Genomic DNA, 22,477 nt, shown 5'->3' with positions numbered 1-22,477 from the left:
TGTTTGCTTCACATGTAGTATTTGGGCTGAGTTTGCATCGCACGTGGTATTTTGGCTGTTTGCTTCACATGTGGTATTTGGGCTGTGTTTGTATCGCACGTGGTATTTGGGCTGTGTTTGCTTCACATGTAGTATTTGGGCTGAGTTTGCATCGCACGTGGTATTTTGGCTGTTTGCTTCACATGTGGTATTTGGGCTGTGTTTGTATCGCACGTGGTATTTGGGCTGTGTTTGCTTCACATGTAGTATTTGGGCTGAGTTTGCATCGCACGTGGTATTTTGGCTGTTTGCTTCACATGTGGTATTTGGGCTGTGTTTGTATCGCACGTGGTATTTTGGCTGTTTGCTTCACATGTAGTATTTGGGCTGTGTTTGTATCGCACGTGGTATTTGGGCTGTGTTTGCTTAGCACGTGGTATTTCGGCTGTTTGTATCGCACCTGGTATAACCGTGCCTCGTCTAGTGCAGATCTCATGAGATGTTGAGTCGAATAAAGGAGGTTATGACGTTTATACAACGTAGTGTGAATACACAACTCGGATCAACAAACCAACACTTGACGTGTCGGCCCTCTGTCGGCCTACGCATAACAGGGTCCCAAGGTGTGCCCTTAGTTTGGCGTGATGTTTTAGAAGAACAGGAAGGAATGGCTGTTTAGCACAGTCTCGAGTTTGAGGAATATCGGAGAAGGCTGTTATGTTGATAATTACAAATACAGGATGAGGACAAAACTTTTTTTGCTTAGAAAGACTAACTTTCAACTCTATCACATTCTCAAACTTCCACCTAGTTATTTAATTACACACCTGACTTTTTTTCTTTTTTTTTTTTGTATACTAAATCGAGGCTCGTGAAAGAGCTAACATTTATTTCACAAACAAATCAACCAGACAAACAAAATATACAAAAAGAGGGAGCGGAAGACAAGATGGGGAGAGAAGGGGAAGCACACAACCACAACATTTGAGAGCAGGGAGAAGTGTGGGAGGGAGAGGGCTTGGGGGGAGGAGGCGTGGGAAGGGGGGGGGGGGGGGGGGAGAGGTATAAAACAAAAGGGGACCGAAAATAGCGGGGGTAGAAAAGATCAAGGTTTTGGATGGGGGAGGATAAGAGATGGTAGTGAACAGCTGTTTTAAAGACCTGGAGGGTGGAGTGGGATTGAAGAGAGTGAGAGAGTTTGTTCCAGAGGTGGGAGAAAAGAGGAGTGAAGGTGAGCAGAAAGTCTTGATTTTGGCAGTTTAACCATAAGAGGGTTGCAGGCAGATCTTGTGCGACCTGTAGGAATATTTGTGGGACAGAGCCCAGAGAGACCTGGGGGGGGCAAGGCCAGAGAGGAGTCGGTAGAAGACGGAAAGACCACCAACCTGCCTGCGGTGAGTGAGTGAGAGGCCCTTGGAGTTAGCTTCATCGCGGGAGATTCCAATGATTCTGAATGCTTTGGTTTCAACAGCGTGAAGACGAGCTAGGTGTGAGGCAGGAGCACCAGACCAGAGGGGAAAGCAGTATTCCATAGAGCTGCGGATGAAAGCCTTGTATGTGGTGAGGAGCTCAGGTGTGCCAAGGAAGGACTTCGCACGACGGAGGATGCCCAGTCGGCGACTGGCTTTGGAGGCCAGATTTGAAATGTGGTTTTCCCAGGAAAGATCATGGCAGATAGTGAGACCCAAAAGCTTGAGTGACAGAACTTCTTGGAGAGGATTATTTAGAAAGTGGATGGGAGGGTTGTCCAGTCGGTCTTTTCGGAGAGACATCGTAAGAGTGTGAGATTTATCAGGATTGAAAGACATGTTCCATTTGTTTGCCCAGTCTGTGATTTTGTCCAGGTCTGCAGAGAGTGAGGAGGCTGCAGACTGCCGATCTGTGGGATGAGGAATGGAGCGACAGAGAGTAGAGTCGTCAGCAAAGAGATAGAGAGGATTTTCAAGAGTCAGAGAGATCATTGATGAAGACCAGAAAAAGCACAGGGCCCAGAACACTACCTTGGGGAACTCCAGCCTGAACAGGAAGAGGAGATGAGAGAAACCCATTCAGGGCCACACGTTGACTATGACCAGAGAGGAAGTCCGCCAGCCATGCGTGGAGATTTCCATGGATACCAAAGGAGGAGAGTTTGGTTTGGTTCGACTTTTCTATCATGAATGAATGAATGAATGAATATGAATGATCGTTTTAAGGCCATTTCCCCGCTAAAGCGGGGGGTTAGTCTTGCGGGCCCCATAACAATCATAGTTCCCTGTTTGAGGCAATGTTTTTATGGCCGGATGCCCTTCCTGACGCCAACCCTTGGTCACGCTCTTACGATGCGCAGGGATACGGTGTACCTATTCTAAATCGGGGTACACACCGGGATCATTCATCCCAGCAAGCTGGTACTCAATTTGCCGACCTCGGAAGGATGACAGGCTGAGTCAACCCCCCTGGTGTTAATTCAGTGATCGACTGGGATTCGAACCCAGGATCCTAGGATCCCAAGCCGGCACCCTAACCGCTAAGCCAACACCAGGCTATCGGACACCAGGACATCATCTCGGACAATATTCATTCTCTATCTCAAAATAGACATGGACGTCCTTTTCGAACGGACTCTTTTACTACAAAGAGTAATGCTCCAATTTGTGTGGAATCATCTTTTTTATTTTGAAAAATGTAGTGATGGAAATGCACGGATGCGACACTTCTTTTTTTTATTGTGCCACAGGACATGAGCCACTTCTACATGCAATACAAATCAATTGAGCCATACCTGAAGAAGAGCGATGACACCCAGCTGGGCAAGGAGCAGTATATACAATCTGTGGAGGACCGTGGCAAATTGGTTTGTGGAATGACAAGGGGGGGAATATGGGGGCATGGGGGGTTATAGCCACATTAATAAATGAGAAACGGGTGGGGGCTTTTGGTCTTGTGTGGAGATCACATGGTCTCCTAACTACGTCCTTTAACCAGTACTAAGGCCTGGTTGCATAAAGCATTCTTGAGGAAAGATTTGAGGATTCACTTTACTATGTCCTTAACTTTCCACTTAATGACATCCTTAAGTTGAGGATGGTTGCATGTACGAATATTAAGTTTTTCCTTGAAACCTTAAACTTAAGGCTCCCACCCTTCCCCTCCTCCCTGTCCTCAACATGAACCTTTGAGTTTCCAAAAGGTGCTATTCATCGAAGTTGGTCACCAAGAGGACGATTATTGCAGCGCAACACCAGAGGCTTGTACAACAATGGCCCAGTTGCAAAAAAATTATCTTATCCTGAAAACATAAAGTGCTGGATTTACTGGTTCGTCGGCCAGAAATGCTTTTTTGTCGTCGGCTTTTGTCCACCAATTAGAAGGAACCTTTCATAAGTTACCGAGTATGATACATTGCAAGAAAGGTCATGATTGGTTGTTTGGATTGACCACAGTTTAAACTCATTTGCATACACATGTCAACCACGCCCGTGGCCCGATGCGCTTTATAGATTAAGGAAAGATTTACCTTAAGGTAGATTTTCTTAAGGGCTGTTGCATAAACAACCCTTAGGAAATTATCGGCTGATGCGGGTGGGTTGTGCAGGATGGTCTAGTATGGGCCCTGATGTAGGTGGGTTGTGCCCGCTTCCTTGTGTGCAGGATGGTCTAGTATGGGCCCTGATACGGGTGGGTTGTGCAGGATGGTCTAGTATGGGCCCTGATAGGGGTGGGTTGTGCAGGATGGTCTAGTATGGGCCCTGGTACGGGTGGGTTGTGCGGGATGGTGTAGTATGGGCCCTGATAGGGGTGGTTGTGCAGGATGGTCTAGTTTGGGCCCTGACACCGGTGGGTTGTGAAGGATGGTCTAGTATGGGCCCTGATGTGGTTGGGTCATGCCCGTTTCCATGTGTGCAGGATGGTCTAGTATGGGCCCTGGTATGGGTGGGTTGTGCAGGATGGTCTAGTATGGGCCCTGATAGGGGTGGGTTGTGCAGGATGGTTTACTATGGGCCCTGGTACGGGTGGGTTGTGCAGGATGGTCTAGTATGGGCCCTGATGTGGTTGGGTCATGCCCGTTTCCTTGTGTGCAGGGTGGTCTAGTGTGGGCCCTGATGTGGGTGGGTTGTGCCCTTTTCCTTGTGTGCAGGATGGGCTGTACGAGTGCATTCTGTGCGCTTGTTGCAGCACCAGCTGCCCCAGTTACTGGTGGAATGCAGATAAATACCTGGGACCAGCTGTGCTCATGCAGGTGTGTGCATCATTCACTATTTTTGTTTAAAGTCCAGGCTCATGCAAGTGAGAGGCAAATAGATTGTCGATTCCTTTTGCTACAAATTAGCCTTCGATGGACTTGTCCAACCATTAAATTTAGAATTTCTTTGTTGGAGTCGAGTTTCTAGAGAAATGTGCGCCCCTCCAACGGATGTACAGTGGAGCGGTTGTGCGGTTTCCCAAGCGAGTGCGTGTGTTCGCAGGCCTATCGCTGGATGATTGACAGCCGTGACGACTTCACAGCAGAGCGATTGTCCAAACTGGAGGACCCATTTTCTCTTTACCGCTGTCACACAATCATGAACTGCACAAATTCCTGTCCCAAGGTAGGTCTGCCATTACGAAGGCGAACTTGGTCTATATCCGTCCTTCATGGTCGAGCGTACAAGTTAACAGCTTTGTCGGATCACATGTTGTGGTGCAAGTACAAGGGACAAGTATCTGTAAATATTTACACCAATAGGAAACTCCAGGCGACGCCGCGACAAAGGCTTGATGTTTTTAGCTCACCTGGAACGGAAGTCCAGGGAGCTTATGCGATGGCGCTTGGTCTGTCTGTCGGTCCGTAAACACTAGCAACCTCTTTGAAACTGCTGATGTGATTGTGACCAAACTTGGCTGAAATTACATTTGGTATGTTGCAACTCAAGTTTGTTTATGGCAACAACCAAAAAAAATCGGGGTCAAAGGGAGATCTGCTGGGGGTCAAAGTGGGTCCAGGTGATAGGTTTTCCATGATAGGTTTTCGTTGCCGCCATAACTTGAGAACGGCTAAAGGGATCTTAGTCAAACCTGGTGCACGTGGTGCAGGTGTGTATTATGTGGTAAAGATGAACTGATTAGATTTTGGGGTCACGAAGCCAAATGCCAAAGGTCAGGCGTCATGCGAGTCAAAAATCCTGTTACCGCGGTAACTTGTAAACCAGTGATGGGATTTTGACCAAATTTGGTTCAATTATGTAGAATGATGTAAAGATGAACTGAATCGATTTTGAGGTCAAAGGTCAGTCTGTAATAGGTCTAACTTGAGAATGGCTGAAATGATCCAATTCAAACTTGATACAGGTATGTATAATGATGTAAATATTAACTGATTAGATTTTGGGGTCAAGAGGTCAAAGTCTGGAATACGTCTAAAACATGAGAATGGCCAAAGGGATCCAATTCAAACTTGGTACAGATATGTGTAATGATGTAAAGATTAAATCATTAGATTTTAGGGTCCCAAGGTCAAAGGTCATGTCAGGTGTAAATGTGATAACTTGTGAAGAGCTGAAGGGATTTAAATTACAACTTGGCACACGTATGTATAATATTGTAAACATGAACTGATTACATTTGAGTCAAGAGGTCAAAGGTCAGAGGTCATGTCAGGTAAAAAATATAATTTGAGAACAGCTGAATGGATTTGAATGAAAACTTGGTACAAATATTATAATGATTTAATAATGTGCGCGGAGGCATATCGGTCAACGTCGTGACGCCGAAGAGTGTCGTTCTAGTTTATACATTTGTTGAAGGACTCTGTGAATGAATTGTCACTTCCAAAGAAAATATTGCCATGGCCAAATAAATAAATAATCAGAGATTAAATATATGCAAAGATGAACATGTCACCAATTGATAATAAATGTTTAAATGCGTTATTAATCAAATACCCGGTCAGTAATCAACATGTTTTAGTGAAATGTTATATTGATCAAATACCCGGTCAGTAATCGACATGTTTTAGTGAAATGTTATATTAATCAAATACCCGGTCAGTAATCAACATGTTTTAGTGAAATGTAATCTTAATCAAATACCCGGTTAGTAATCAACATGTTTTAGTGAAAAGTTATATTAATCAATACCCGGTCAGTAATCAACATTTTAGTGAAATGTTATATTAATCAATACCCGGTCAGTAATCAACATGTTTTAGTGAAATGTTATATTAATCAAATACCCGGTCAGTAATCAACATGTTTTAGTGAAATGTTATATTAATCAAATACCCGGTCAGTAATCAACATGTTTTAGTGAAATGTTATATGGATCAAATACCCGGTCAGTAATCAACATGTTTTAGTGAAATGTAATATAAATCAAATACCCAGTCAGTAATCAACATGTTTTAGTGAAATGTTATATTCAAATACCCGGTCAGTAATCAACATGTTTTAGTGAAATGTTATATTAATCAAACACCCGGTCAGTAATCAACATGTTTTAGTGAAATGTTATATTAATCAAATACCCGGTCAGTAATCAACATGTTTTAGTGAAATGTTATATTAATCAAATACCCGGTCAGTAATCAACATGTTTTAGTGAAATGTTATATTAATCAAATACCCGGTCAGTAATCAACATGTTTTAGTGAAATGTAATATTAATCAAATACCCGGTCAGTAATCAACATGTTTTAGTGAAATGTTATATTCAAATACCCGGTCAGTAATCAACATGTTTTAGTGAAATGTTATATTAATCAAATACCCGGTCAGTAATCAACATGTTTTAGTGAAATGTTATATTCAAATACCCGGTCAGTAATCGACATGTTTTAGTGAAATGTTATATTAATCAAATACCCGGTCAGTAATCAACATGTTTTAGTGAAATGTTATACTAATCAAATACCCAGTCAGTAATCAACATGTTTTAGTGAAATGTTATATTGATCAAATACCCGGTCAGTAATCAACATGTTTTAGTGAAATGTTATATGAATCAAATACCCAGTCAGTAATCAACATGTTTTAGTGAAATGTTATATTAATCAAATACCCGGTCAGTAATCAACATGTTTTAGTGAAATGTAATATTAATCAAATACCCAGTCAGTAATCAACATGTTTTAGTGAAATGTTATATTAATCAAATACCCGGTCAGTAATCAACATGTTTTAGTGAAATGTTATATTCAAATACCCGGTCAGTAATTAACATGTTTTAGTGAAATGTTATATTAATCAAATACCCGGTCAGTAATCAACATGTTTTAGTGAAATGTAATATTAATCAAATACCCGGTCAGTAATCAACATGTTTTAGTGAAATGTAATATTAATCAAATACCCGGTCAGTAATCAACATGTTTTAGTGAAATGTTATATGAATCAAATACCCGGTCAGTAATCAACATGTTTTAGTGAAATGTAATATTAATCAAATACCCGGTCAGTAATCAACATGTTTTAGTGAAATGTTATATTAATCAAATACCCGGTCAGTAATTAACATGTTTTAGTGAAATGTAATATTCATCAAATACCCGGTCAGTAATCAACATGTTTTAGTGAAATGTAATATTAATCAAATACCCGGTCAGTAATCAACATGTTTTAGTGAAATGTTATATTAATCAAAATACCCGGTCAGTAATCAACATGTTTTAGTGAAATGTAATATTAATCAAATACCCAGTCAGTAATCAACATGTTTTAGTGAAATGTTATATTAATCAAATACCCGGTCAGTAATCAACATGTTTTAGTGAAATGTTATATTCAAATACCCGGTCAGTAATTAACATGTTTTAGTGAAATGTTATATTAATCAAATACCCGGTCAGTAATCAACATGTTTTAGTGAAATGTAATATTAATCAAATACCCGGTCAGTAATCAACATGTTTTAGTGAAATGTAATATTAATCAAATACCCGGTCAGTAATCAACATGTTTTAGTGAAATGTTATATGAATCAAATACCCGGTCAGTAATCAACATGTTTTAGTGAAATGTAATATTAATCAAATACCCAGTCAGTAATCAACATGTTTTAGTGAAATGTTATATTAATCAAATACCCAGTCAGTAATCAACATGTTTTAGTGAAATGTTTTATATTAATCAAATACCCAGTCAGTAATCAACATGTTTTAGTGAAATGTAATATTAATCAAATACCCAGTCAGTAATCAACATTTTAGTGAAATGTTATATTAATCAAATACCCGGTCAGTAATCAACATGTTTTAGTGAAATGTAATATTAATCAAATACCCGGTCAGTAATCAACATGTTTTAGTGAAATGTAATATTAATCAAATACCCGGTCAGTAATCAACATGTTTTAGTGAAATGTTATATTAATCAAATACCCGGTCAGTAATCAACATGTTTTAGTGAAATGTTATATTAATCAAATACCCAGTCAGTAATCAACATGTTTTAGTGAAATGTAATATTAATCAAATACCCGGTCAGTAATCAACATGTTTTAGTGAAATGTTATATTCATCAAATACCCGGTCAGTAATCAACATGTTTTAGTGAAATGTTATATTAATCAAATACCCAGTCAGTAATCGACATGTTTTAGTGAAATGTAATATTAATCAAATACCCGGTCAGTAATCAACATGTTTTAGTGAAATGTTATATTAATCAAATACCTTGTCAGTAATCAACATGGTTTAGTGAAATGTTATATTAATCAAATACCCAGTCAGTAATCGTCATGTTTTAGTGAAATGTAATATTAATCAAATACCCGGTCAGTAATCAACATGTTTTAGTGAAATGTTATATTAATCAAATACCCGGTCAGTAATCAACATGTTTTAGTGAAATGTTATATTAATCAAATACCCAGTCAGTAATCGACATGTTTTAGTGAAATGTAATATTAATCAAATACCCAGTCAGTAATCAACATGTTTTAGTGAAATGTTATATTAATCAAATACCCGGTCAGTAATCAACATTTTAGTGAAATGTTATATTAATCAAATACCCAGTCAGTAATCAACATGTTTTAGTGAAATGTTATATGAATCAAATACCCGGTCAGTAGTCAACATGTTTTAGTGAAATGTAATATTAATCAAATACCCAGTCAGTAATCAACATGTTTTAGTGAAATGTTATATTAATCAAATACCCGGTCAGTAATCAACATGTTTTAGTGAAATGTTATATGAATCAAATACCCGGTCAGTAATCAACATGTTTTAGTGAAATGTTATATTAATCAAATACCCGGTCAGTAATCAACATGTTTTAGTGAAATGTTATATTAATCAAATACCCAGTCAGTAATCAACATGTTTTAGTGAAATGTAATATTAATCAAATACCCGGTCAGTAATCAACATTTTAGTGAAATGTTATATTAATCAAATACCCGGTCAGTAATCAACATGTTTTAGTGAAATGTTATATTGATCAAATACCCGGTCAGTAATCAACATGTTTTAGTGAAATGTTATATTAATCAAATACCCGATCAGTAATCAACATGTTTTAGTGAAATGTTATATTGATCAAAATACCCGGTCAATAATCAACATTTTAGTGAAATGTAATATTAATCAAATACCCGGTCAGTAATCAACATGTTTTAGTGAAATGTTATATTCATCAAATACCCGGTCAGTAATCAACATGTTTTAGTGAAATGTTATATTAATCAAATACCCAGTCAGTAATCGACATGTTTTAGTGAAATGTAATATTAATCAAATACCCGGTCAGTAATCAACATGTTTTAGTGAAATGTTATATTAATCAAATACCTTGTCAGTAATCAACATGGTTTAGTGAAATGTTATATTAATCAAATACCCAGTCAGTAATCGACATGTTTTAGTGAAATGTAATATTAATCAAATACCCGGTCAGTAATCAACATGTTTTAGTGAAATGTTATATTAATCAAATACCCGGTCAGTAATCAACATGTTTTAGTGAAATGTTATATTAATCAAATACCCAGTCAGTAATCGACATGTTTTAGTGAAATGTAATATTAATCAAATACCCAGTCAGTAATCAACATGTTTTAGTGAAATGTTATATGAATCAAATACCCGGTCAGTAATCAACATGTTTTAGTGAAATGTAATATTAATCAAATACCCAGTCAGTAATCAACATGTTTTAGTGAAATGTTATATTAATCAAATACCCGGTCAGTAATCAACATTTTAGTGAAATGTTATATTAATCAAATACCCAGTCAGTTATCAACATGTTTTAGTGAAATGTTATATGAATCAAATACCCGGTCAGTAATCAACATGTTTTAGTGAAATGTAATATTAATCAAATACCCAGTCAGTAATCAACATGTTTTAGTGAAATGTTATATTAATCAAATACCCGGTCAGTAATCAACATGTTTTAGTGAAATGTTATATGAATCAAATACCCGGTCAGTAATCAACATGTTTTAGTGAAATGTTATATTAATCAAATACCCGGTCAGTAATCAACATGTTTTAGTGAAATGTTATATTAATCAAATACCCAGTCAGTAATCAACATGTTTTAGTGAAATGTAATATTAATCAAATACCCGGTCAGTAATCAACATTTTAGTGAAATGTTATATTAATCAAATACCCGGTCAGTAATCAACATGTTTTAGTGAAAGTTATATTGATCAAATACCCGGTCAGTAATCAACATGTTTTAGTGAAATGTTATATTAATCAAATACCCGATCAGTAATCAACATGTTTTAGTGAAATGTTATATTGATCAAAATACCCGGTCAATAATCAACATTTTAGTGAAATGTTATATTAATCAAATACCCAGTCAGTAATCAACATGTTTTAGTGAAATGTTATATTCAAATACCCGGTCAGTAATCAACATGTTTTAGTGAAATGTTATATTAATCAAATACCCAGTCAGTAATCAACATGTTTTAGTGAAATGTTATATTGATCAAAATACCCGGTCAGTAATCAACATTTTAGTGAAATGTTATATTCATCAAATACCCGGTCAGTAATCAACATGTTTTAGTGAAATGTTATATAAATCAAATACCCGGTCAGTAATCAACATGTTTTAGTGGAATGCAATATTAATCAAATACCCGGTCAGTAATCAACATGTTTTAGTGAAATGTTAAATATATATCAAATACCCGGTCAGTAATCAACATGTTTTAGTGAAATGTAATATTGATCAAATACCCGGTCAGTAATCAACATGTTTTCGTGAAATGTAATATTAATCAAATACCCAGTTAGTAATCAACATGTTTTAGTGGAATGCAATATTAATCAAATACCCGGTCAGTAATCAACATGTTTTAGTGAAATGTTATATTAATCAAATACCCGGTCAGTAATCAACATGTTTTAGTGAAATGTTATATTAATCAAACACCCGGTCAGTAATCCACATGTTTTAGTGAAATGTAATATTAATCAAATACCCGGTCAGTAATCAACATGTTTTAGTGAAATGTTATATTAATCAAATACCCGGTCAGTAATCAACATGTTTTAGTGAAATGTTATATTAATCAAATACCCAGTCTAATCGACATGTTTTAGTGAAATGTAATATTAATCAAATACCCAGTCAGTAATCAACATGTTTTAGTGAAATGTTATATGAATCAAATACCCGGTCAGTAATCAACATGTTTTAGTGAAATGTTATATTAATCAAATACCCGGTCAGTAATCAACATTTTAGTGAAATGTTATATTAATCAAATACCCAGTCAGTAATCAACATGTTTTAGTGAAATGTTATATGAATCAAATACCCGGTCAGTAATCAACATGTTTTAGTGAAATGTAATATTAATCAAATACCCAGTCAGTAATCAACATGTTTTAGTGAAATGTTATATTAATCAAATACCCGGTCAGTAATCAACATGTTTTAGTGAAATGTTATATGAATCAAATACCCGGTCAGTAATCAACATGTTTTAGTGAAATGTTATATTAATCAAATACCCGGTCAGTAATCAACATGTTTTAGTGAAATGTTATATTAATCAAATACCCAGTCAGTAATCAACATGTTTTAGTGAAATGTAATATTAATCAAATACCCGGTCAGTAATCAACATTTTAGTGAAATGTTATATTAATCAAATACCCGGTCAGTAATCAACATGTTTTAGTGAAATGTTATATTGATCAAATACCCGGTCAGTAATCAACATGTTTTAGTGAAATGTTATATTAATCAAATACCCGATCAGTAATCAACATGTTTTAGTGAAATGTTATATTGATCAAAATACCCGGTCAATAATCAACATTTTAGTGAAATGTTATATTAATCAAATACCCAGTCAGTAATCAACATGTTTTAGTGAAATGTTATATTAATCAAATACCCGGTCAGTAATCGACATGTTTTAGTGAAATGTTATATTAATCAAATACCCGGTCAGTAATCGACATGTTTTAGTGAAATGTAATATTAATCAAATACCCGGTCAGTAATCGACATGTTTTAGTGAAATGTTATATTAATCAAATACCTGGTCAGTAATGGACATGTTTTAGTGAAATGTAATATTAATCAAATACCCGGTCAGTAATGGACATGTTTTAGTGAAATGTAATATTAATCAAATACCCGGTCAGTAATCGACATGTTTTAGTGAAATGTTATATTAATCAAATACCCGGTCAGTAATCGACATGTTTTAGTGAAATGTTATATTAATCAAATACCCGGTCAGTAATCAACATGTTTTAGTGAAATGTTATATTCAAATACCCGGTCAGTAATCAACATGTTTTAGTGAAATGTTATATTAATCAAATACCCGGTCAGTAATCAACATGTTTTAGTGAAATGTTATACTAATCAAATACCCAGTCAGTCATCAACATGTTTTTGTGAAATGTTATATTGATCAAATACCCGGTCAGTAATCAACATGTTTTAGTGAAATGTTATATGAATCAAATACCCGGTCAGTAATCAACATGTTTTAGTGAAATGTAATATTAATCAAATACCCAGTCAGTAATCAACATGTTTTAGTGAAATGTTATATTAATCAAATACCCGGTCAGTAATCAACATTTTAGTGAAATGTTATATTAATCAAATACCCAGTCAGTAATCAACATGTTTTAGTGAAATGTTATATGAATCAAATACCCGGTCAGTAATCAACATGTTTTAGTGAAATGTAATATTAATCAAATACCCAGTCAGTAATCAACATGTTTTAGTGAAATGTTATATTAATCAAATACCCGGTCAGTAATCAACATGTTTTAGTGAAATGTTATATTAATCAAATACCCGGTCAGTAATCAACATGTTTCAGTGAAATGTAATATTCATCAAACACCCGGTCAGTAATCCACATGTTTTAGTGAAATGTAATATTAATCAAATACCCGGTCAGTAATCAACATGTTTTAGTGAAATGTTATATTAATCAAATACCCGGTCAGTAATCGACATGTTTTAGTGAAATGTTATATTAATCAAATACCCGGTCAGTAATCGACATGTTTTAGTGAAATGTAATATTAATCAAATACCCGGTCAGTAATCGACATGTTTTAGTGAAATGTAATATTAATCAAATACCCGGTCAGTAATCGACATGTTTTAGTGAAATGTTATATTAATCAAATACCCGGTCAGTAATGGACATGTTTTAGTGAAATGTAATATTAATCAAATACCCGGTCAGTAATGGACATGTTTTAGTGAAATGTAATATTAATCAAATACCCGGTCAGTAATCGACATATTTTAGTGAAATGTTATATTAATCAAATACCCGGTCAGTAATCGACATGTTTTAGTGAAATGTTATATTAATCAAATACCCGGTCAGTAATCAACATGTTTTAGTGAAATGTTATATTCAAATACCCGGTCAGTAATCAACATGTTTTAGTGAAATGTTATATGAATCAAATACCCGGTCAGTAATCAACATGTTTTAGTGAAATGTTATATTCAAATACCCGGTCAGTAATCAACATGTTTTAGTGAAATGTAATATTAATCAAACACCCGGTCAGTAATCAACATGTTTTAGTGAAATGTAATATTAATCAAATACCCGGTCAGTAATCAACATGTTTTAGTGAAATGTAATATTAATCAAATACCCGGTCAGTAATCAACATGTTTTAGTGAAATGTAATATTAATCAAATACCCGGTCAGTAATCAACATGTTTTAGTGAAATGTTATATTCAAATACCCGGTCAGTAATCAACATGTTTTAGTGAAATGTTATATTAATCAAATACCCAGTCAGTAATCAACATGTTTTAGTGAAATGTAATATTAATCAAATACCCGGTCAGTAATCAACATGTTTTAGTGAAATGTTATATTAATCAAATACCCAGTCAGTAATCAACATGTTTTAGTGAAATGTAATATTAATCAAATACCCGGTCAGTAATCAACATGTTTTAGTGAAATGTAATATTAATCAAATACCCGGTCAGTAATCAACATGTTTTAGTGAAATGTAATATTAATCAAATACCCGGTCAGTAATCAACATGTTTTAGTGAAATGTTATATTAATCAAATACCCGGTCAGTAATCAACATGTTTTAGTGAAATGTTATATTCAAATACCCGGTCAGTAATCAACATGTTTTAGTGAAATGTTATATTCAAATACCCGGTCAGTAATCAACATGTTTTAGTGAAATGTAATATTATTCAAATACCCAGTCAGTAATCAACATGTTTTAGTGAAATGTTATATTAATCAAATACCCGGTCAGTAATCAACATGTTTTAGTGAAATGTTATATTAATCAAAATACCCGGTCAGTAATCAACATGTTTTAGTGAAATGTTATATTAATCAAAATACCTGGTCAGTAATCAACATGTTTTAGTGAAATGTAATATTAATCAAATACCCGGTCAGTAATCAACATGTTTTAGTGAAATGTTATATGAATCAAATACCCGGTCAGTAATCAACATGTTTTAGTGAAATGTTATATGAATCAAATACCCGGTCAGTAATCAACATGTTTTAGTGAAATGTAATATTAATCAAATACCCGGTCAGTAATCAACATGTTTTAGTGAAATGTTATATTAATCAAATACCCGGTCAGTAATCAATATTTTAGTGAAATGTTATATTAATCAAATACCCAGTCAGTAATCAACATGTTTTAGTGAAATGTTACATTAATCAAATACCCGGTCAGTAATCAACATGTTTTAGTGAAATGTAATATTAATCAAATACCCAGTCAGTAATCAACATGTTTTAGTGAAATGTTATATTAATCAAATACCCAGTCAGTAATCAACATTTTAGTGAAATGTTATATTAATCAAATACCCAGTCAGTAATCAACAAGTTTTAGTGAAATGTTATATTAATCAAATACCCGGTCAGTAATCAACATGTTTTAGTGAAATGTTATATTAATCAAATACCCGGTCAGTAATCAACATGTTTTAGTGAAATGTTATATTAATCAAATACCCAGTCAGTAATCAACATGTTTTAGTGAAATGTTTTATATTAATCAAATACCCAGTCAGTAATCAACATGTTTTAGTGAAATGCAATATTAATCAAATACCCAGTCAGTAATCAACATTTTAGTGAAATGTTATATTAATCAAATACCCGGTCAGTAATCAACATGTTTTAGTGAAATGTTATATTAATCAAATACCCGGTCAGTAATTAACATGTTTTAGTGAAATGTAATATTCATCAAATACCCGGTCAGTAATCAACATGTTTTAGTGAAATGTAATATTAATCAAATACCCGGTCAGTAATCAACATGTTTTAGTGAAATGTAATATTAATCAAATACCCGGTCAGTAATCAACATGTTTTAGTGAAATGTTATATTAATCAAAATACCCGGTCAGTAATCAACATGTTTTAGTGAAATGTAATATTAATCAAATACCCGGTCAGTAATCAACATGTTTTAGTGAAATGTAATATTAATCAAATACCCGGTCAGTAATCAACATGTTTTAGTGAAATGTTATATTAATCAAATACCCGGTCAGTAATCAACATGTTTTAGTGAAATGTAATATTAATCAAATACCCAGTCAGTAATCAACATTTTAGTGAAATGTTATATTAATCAAATACCCAGTCAGTAATCAACAAGTTTTAGTGAAATGTTATATTAATCAAATACCTGGTCAGTAATCAACATGTTTTAGTGAAATGTAATATAAATCAAATACCCGGTCAGGAATCAACATGTTTTAGTGAAATGTTATATTAATCAAATACCCGGTCAGTAATCAACATGTTTTAGTGAAATGTTATATTAATCAAATACCCAGTCAGTAATCAACATGTTTTAGTGAAATGTTTTATATTAATCAAATACCCAGTCAGTAATCAACATGTTTTAGTGAAATGTAATATTAATCAAATACCCAGTCAGTAATCAACATTTTAGTGAAATGTTATATTAATCAAATACCCGGTCAGTAATCAACATGTTTTAGTGAAATGTTATATTAATCAAATACCCAGTCAGTAATCAACATGTTTTAGTGAAATGTAATATAAATCAAATACCCGGTCAGTAATCAACATGTTTTAGTGAAATGTAATATAAATCAAATACCCGGTCAGTAATCAACATGTATTAGTGAAATGTTATATTAATCAAATACCCAGTCAGTAATCAACATGTTTTAGTGAAATGTTATATTAATCAAATACCCAGTCAGTAATCAACATGTTTTTGTGAAATGTTATATTAATCAAATACCCAGTCAGTAATCAACATGTTTTAATGAAATGTAATATTAATCAAATACCCGGTCAGTAATCAACATGTTTTAGTGAAATGTTATATTCATCAAATACCCGGTCAGTAATCAACATGTTTTAGTGAAATGTTATATTAATCAAATACCCAGTCAGTAATCGACATGTTTTAGTGAAATGTAATATTAATCAAATACCCGGTCAGTAATCAACATGTTTTAGTGAAATGTAATATTGATCAAATACCCGGTCAGTAATCAACATGTTTTAGTGAAATGTTATATTAATCAAATACCCGGTCAGTAATCAACATGTTTTAGTGAAATGTTATATTAATCAAATACCCAGTCAGTAATCGACATGTTTTAGTGAAATGTAATATTAATCAAATACCCGGTCAGTAATCAACATGTTTTAGTGAAATGTTATATTAATCAAATACCCGGTCAGTAATCAACATGTTTTAGTGAAATGTTATATTAATCAAATACCCAGTCAGTAATCGACATGTTTTAGTGAAATGTAATATTAATCAAATACCCGGTCAGTAATCAACATGTTTTAGTGAAATGTAATATTAATCAAATACCCGGTCAGTAATCAACATGTTTTAGTGAAATGTTATATTAATCAAATACCCAGTCAGTAATCGACATGTTTTAGTGAAATGTAATATTAATCAAATACCCGGTCAGTAATCAACATGTTTTAGTGAAATGTTATATTAATCAAATACCCGGTCAGTAATCAACATGTTTTAGTGAAATGTAATATTAATCAAATACCCAGTCAGTAATCAACATGTTTTAGTGAAATGTTATATTAATCAAATACCCGGTCAGTAATCAACATGTTTTAGTGAAATGTTATATTAATCAAATACCCAGTCAGTAATCGACATGTTTTAGTGAAATGTTATATGAATCAAATACCCGGTCAGTAATCAACATGTTTTCGTGAAATGTAATAATCAAATACCCAGTCAGTAATCAACATGTTTTAGTGAAATGTTATATGAATCAAATACCTGGTCAGTAATCAACATGTTTTAGTGAAATGTAATATTAATCAAATACCCAGTCAGTAATCAACATGTTTTAGTGAAATGTTATATTAATCAAATACCCGGTCAGTAATCAACATTTTAGTGAAATGTTATACTAATCAAATACCCAGTCAGTAATCAACATGTTTTAGTGAAATGTTATATGAATCAAATACCTGGTCAGTAATCAACATGTTTTAGTGAAATGTAATATTAATCAAATACCCAGTCAGTAATCAACATGTTTTAGTGAAATGTTATATTAATCAAATACCCGGTCAGTAATCAACATTTTAGTGAAATGTTATATTAATCAAATACCCAGTCAGTAATCAACATGTTTTAGTGAAATGTTATATGAATCAAATACCCGGTCAGTAATCAACATGTTTTAGTGAAATGTAATATTAATCAAATACCCAGTCAGTAATCAACATGTTTTAGTGAAATGTTATATTAATCAAATACCCGGTCAGTAATCAACATGTTTTAGTGAAATGTTATATGAATCAAATACCCGGTCAGTAATCAACATGTTTTAGTGAAATGTTATATTAATCAAATACCCGGTCAGTAATCAACATGTTTTAGTGAAATGTTATATTAATCAAATACCCAGTCAGTAATCAACATGTTTTAGTGAAATGTAATATTAATCAAATACCCGGTCAGTAATCAACATTTTAGTGAAATGTTATATTAATCAAATACCCGGTCAGTAATCAACATGTTTTCATGAAATGTTATATTGATCAAATACCCGGTCAGTAATCAACATGTTTTAGTGAAATGTTATATTAATCAAATACCCGGTCAGTAATCAACATGTTTTCATGAAATGTTATATTAATCAAATACCCGGTCAGTAATCAACATGTTTTAGTGAAATGTTATATTCAAATACCCGGTCAGTAATCAACATGTTTTAGTGAAATGTTATATTAATCAAATACCCGGTCAGTAATCAACATGTTTTCGTGAAATGTTATATTGATCAAAATACCCGGTCAGTAATCAACATTTTAGTGAAATGTTATATTCATCAAATACCCGGTCAGTAATCAACATGTTTTAGTGAAATGTTATATAAATCAAATACCCGGTCAGTAATCAACATGTTTTCGTGAAATGTAATATTAATCAAATACCCGGTTAGTAATCAACATGTTTTAGTGGAATGCAATATTAATCAAATACCCGGTCAGTAATCAACATGTTTTAGTGAAATGTAATATTGATCAAATACCCAGTCAGTAATCATCATGTTTTCGTGAAATGTAATATTAATCAAATACCCAGTTAGTAATCAACATTTTAGTGGAATGCAATATTAATCAAATACCCGGTCAGTAATCAACATGTTTTAGTGAAATGTTATATTAATCAAATACCCGGTCAGTAATCAACATGTTTTAGTGAAATGTTATATTAATCAAATACCCAGTCAGTAATCAACATGTTTCAGTGAAATGTAATATTCATCAAACACCCGGTCAGTAATCCACATGTTTTAGTGAAATGTTATATTAATCAAATACCCGGTCAGTAATCAACATGTTTTAGTGAAATGTTATATTAATCAAATACCCAGTCAGTAATCGACATGTTTTAGTGAAATGTAATATTAATCAAATACCCGGTCAGTAATCGACATGTTTTAGTGAAATGTAATATTAATCAAATACCCGGTCAGTAATCGACATGTTTTAGTGAAATGTTATCTATCTATAATTCCAGTAATCTCTGTGTGTCTGTGTGTCTGTGTGTCTGTGTGTCTGTGTGTCTGTGACCGCTGTTTCTCGACAACCACGGGTCCGATATACTTGAAACTTGCCAGGTATATTGCTGGGGACCCGAGGATGTGCCTTTTCAAGGTTTTAAATTAATCGGACAAGTACTTACCGAGCTATGGCGATTTAGCCGTTCGCCGTTCGCTTTGGCGTTGCGAATGGACCAAACCATTCATGTAAATAGAGGGGGGGGGGGGTTCTGTGGTCGTTCGCTTTGGCTTTGCGAATGGACCAAACCATTCATGTAAATAGAGGGGGGGGGGGTTCTGTGGTCGTTCGCTTTGGCTTTGCGAATGGACCAAACCATTCATGTAAATAGAGGGGGGGGTTCTGTTGTCGTTGCGAATGGACCAAACCATTCACATCGAATCATCGAATCACATCGAATGGACCAAACCGTTCGCTTTGGACCAAACCATTGCATGTAAATAGAGGGGGGGGTTCTGTGGTCGTTGCGAATGGACCAAACCATTCATGTAAATAGAGGGGGGGGGGGTTCTGTGGTCGTTACTGCCACGTGGTTTCAAAGTTTTTTTTTGTTGTTGTTGTTTGCACGCATGTTTTTTTGCACCCACGTACGGGCACGCCCTAGGATGTTTACACACACACACCCCTACACAAATTTTTTTTTTTTTTTTTTTTTTGGCAAGGAACGGGCACCCACGTACGGGCACGTCCTAGCTTATATATAGTACGGGCATGCCCTAGTATTAATCAAATACCCGGTCAGTAATGGACATGTTTTAGTGAAATGTAATATTAATCAAATACCCGGTCAGTAATCGACATGTTTTAGTGAAATGTTATATTAATCAAATACCCGGTCAGTAATGGACATGTTTTAGGAGACAAGAGACAGGGCAGCATGTAGAATCATAACATAATCATATTTTAAACAAACTAAAACAAAAAAACCTATTTTGTTTGAGCCATGAACAAACGTTCGTACATCACAAGCGATGAAGGTTGTGGTGAAGTTTCATGAAAAGGGTGTTTGTAGTTTCTGAGAAGAAAGCAAATACCTCTTTTGGTATTTTGGGGGTGAAACCTGGTTCCACGTGGACCCCCTTCGACAGGTGTTTTTCATGCCGTGTTCGAACATTTCATCAGTTCCAACATACTAAGTATAATTTTCGCCAAGTTTGGTCACAATCGCATCTGCAGTTTCGGGGAAGTTGCATGTGTTGACGGACTGACGCCATCCTACACGCTCCCCGGAACTACGTCCAGGTGAGCTAAAAAGTAATTGATTTTGAATGCAAATGTAAATTCTCCGTGTGAATGAAGTTGTTTTGACCCCTTGCAGGGTTTGAATCCTGGGAAAGCCATTGCCGAGATTAAAAAGATGATGGCTACGTACAAGGAAACAAAGCACGCTGCAGTTGTCTGACCTGGAGATGTCGTGGGTGCAGACAAGCGTGTGTGCATAACTCGATCCGACGGATATGAAGCTGTGCGTCTCTGACCGTGCACGACCTCCCTTATTTCAAAACTTCCCAAAGAGCCGTGGACTTTTGAAGCAAGGTCCGGTCGCTCCGTCGGGACATGATTGGTTCCGTGACCAAACGATGCAGAGGGAAAAGTTTGGCGTTTTTGGTTTTGGGAGCTGATCGAATGATGGCGTGCACAAGTTGACGAACAGGCCGTGATCCTTGTTGCTTTCATCACCGATTGGCTGGTTTGAAGTCCCTGGTCGAGTCTCCACCACATGGTCTGTTTTCACCATGCTGAGTTTATTATATTCTGCGGTACATAATTTTAAACCTCAATTTTATTTCACACCGGCAAATGTTTGCTGGATTATGGGTCGTCAGAGGTCGGTCCCATATCAACAAAATAGGTCGTCGCGCTCTTGGGTTGTGCGTTTCTGTGTTAGGTTAGACTGGTCGGTTCACAAAGTCCGATTACGTTTCCAAAGTTTGCTCCTGATTTTGGAAATCGATCGACAAGGGAAATGTTGTTGCTTCAGTTATAATCTTAACGAGGTTGGAGGAACCCTGTTTGCATTTTGTTTTTGAAGAAACTCTTCTATTGGCTTATCCCTATTAAAAAAAGGCAACAGGGTATTATTAGTTTTGGTCTTGTTATCGTCCCTCGGTTTGACCCCAAACCCATCATATCTTAGCCTGTTTAGGGTACACTTGGGGGTCGTAAGTGGGTGGTTCCTCCTGAACACCTTCAAGTAAACATAGCTCACCTTTCTTTTCATGTAATCTACAAAATGTTTGGTGCGATAACAAATGTCAATAAGAATGCAAAATAATTAAAGGTTTAAAACTTGAAGAGCTGTCGTCGTGTTTGTCATATTTCTGTTTGCTCGAAATGAGTGAGTGTCGAGTAGTTTGTTGAGATGTACCGAATGTTTGCTCGACGAGGAAGAGATTATCTGTGCCGATTCCTTTCATACTCGTCTCCTTGAATCCACGACAGGAAAATAGCGCCTTCCTTTTCTGGTTACCTGGTCGTGGTTGCTTCCCTTCATCCTCCGAGAAATCTGCTTCCAAAAACTTGATTAATCGTTCCGGATTCGTCTGTGCTGTCGTGCATTTTGTGTTCTCTGTGTCGACTGCTCTTCCTATCTCGTACTCTTCCATGTATTTTTTTTTTGTGCTGTTCTACTTATTTTAATCCTCCGCTTCAGACACAGATAACTTTGGGCCTCCCTTTTTTCTGTTTTCTCCCCTCCCCCAACTGGTTCCCATACCGAAAATGGGTTCCAATTATCTCAGTCCTATTATCCATCACACTCACTTTAATTTTTCGTGTTCATATAAAGCGCCGTCTTCATGCTTTTAATCAACGTCATCCCAATCCTCATGGCTGGCTTCATCTCTCCGCTGATGCAATCCCTAAATCCAACCCTTTTTGTACTGTGTGAGGGACGACGATGACAAACTTCCTTACGTCGGTACCCGCCCCTCCCCCCACACATCTTTGCACCTGC

The 22,477-nt window shown here is 35.3% G+C and overlaps 1 protein-coding gene across 2 annotated transcripts in view; it reads left to right on the top strand.

The window, feature by feature from the left end:
• SDHB (succinate dehydrogenase complex iron sulfur subunit B) overlaps window positions 1–21,816 on the top strand; it is a 39,288-nt gene extending 17,472 nt beyond the window's left edge. For both annotated transcript variants that reach the window (XM_068117957.2, XM_068117956.2), the window contains exons 5-8: window positions 2,699–2,815; window positions 4,100–4,201; window positions 4,428–4,550; window positions 20,840–21,816. In XM_068117957.2, coding sequence (XP_067974058.2) covers window positions 2,699–2,815; window positions 4,100–4,201; window positions 4,428–4,550; window positions 20,840–20,923 — 426 coding nt within the window. In that variant the 3' untranslated portion in view covers window positions 20,924–21,816. The remainder of the gene's footprint in view (window positions 1–2,698; window positions 2,816–4,099; window positions 4,202–4,427; window positions 4,551–20,839) is intronic.
• Window positions 21,817–22,477: the final 661 nt, after the last annotated feature.

The sequence above is a fragment of the Myxine glutinosa genome, chromosome 5, assembly GCF_964187855.1.
Source record: "Myxine glutinosa chromosome 5, kmMyxGlut1.1, whole genome shotgun sequence".
Lineage (NCBI taxonomy): Eukaryota > Metazoa > Chordata > Myxini > Myxiniformes > Myxinidae > Myxine > Myxine glutinosa.
The sequence above is the reverse complement of the archived record's forward strand: the minus strand, read 5'-3'. Positions and strand labels throughout refer to the sequence as shown.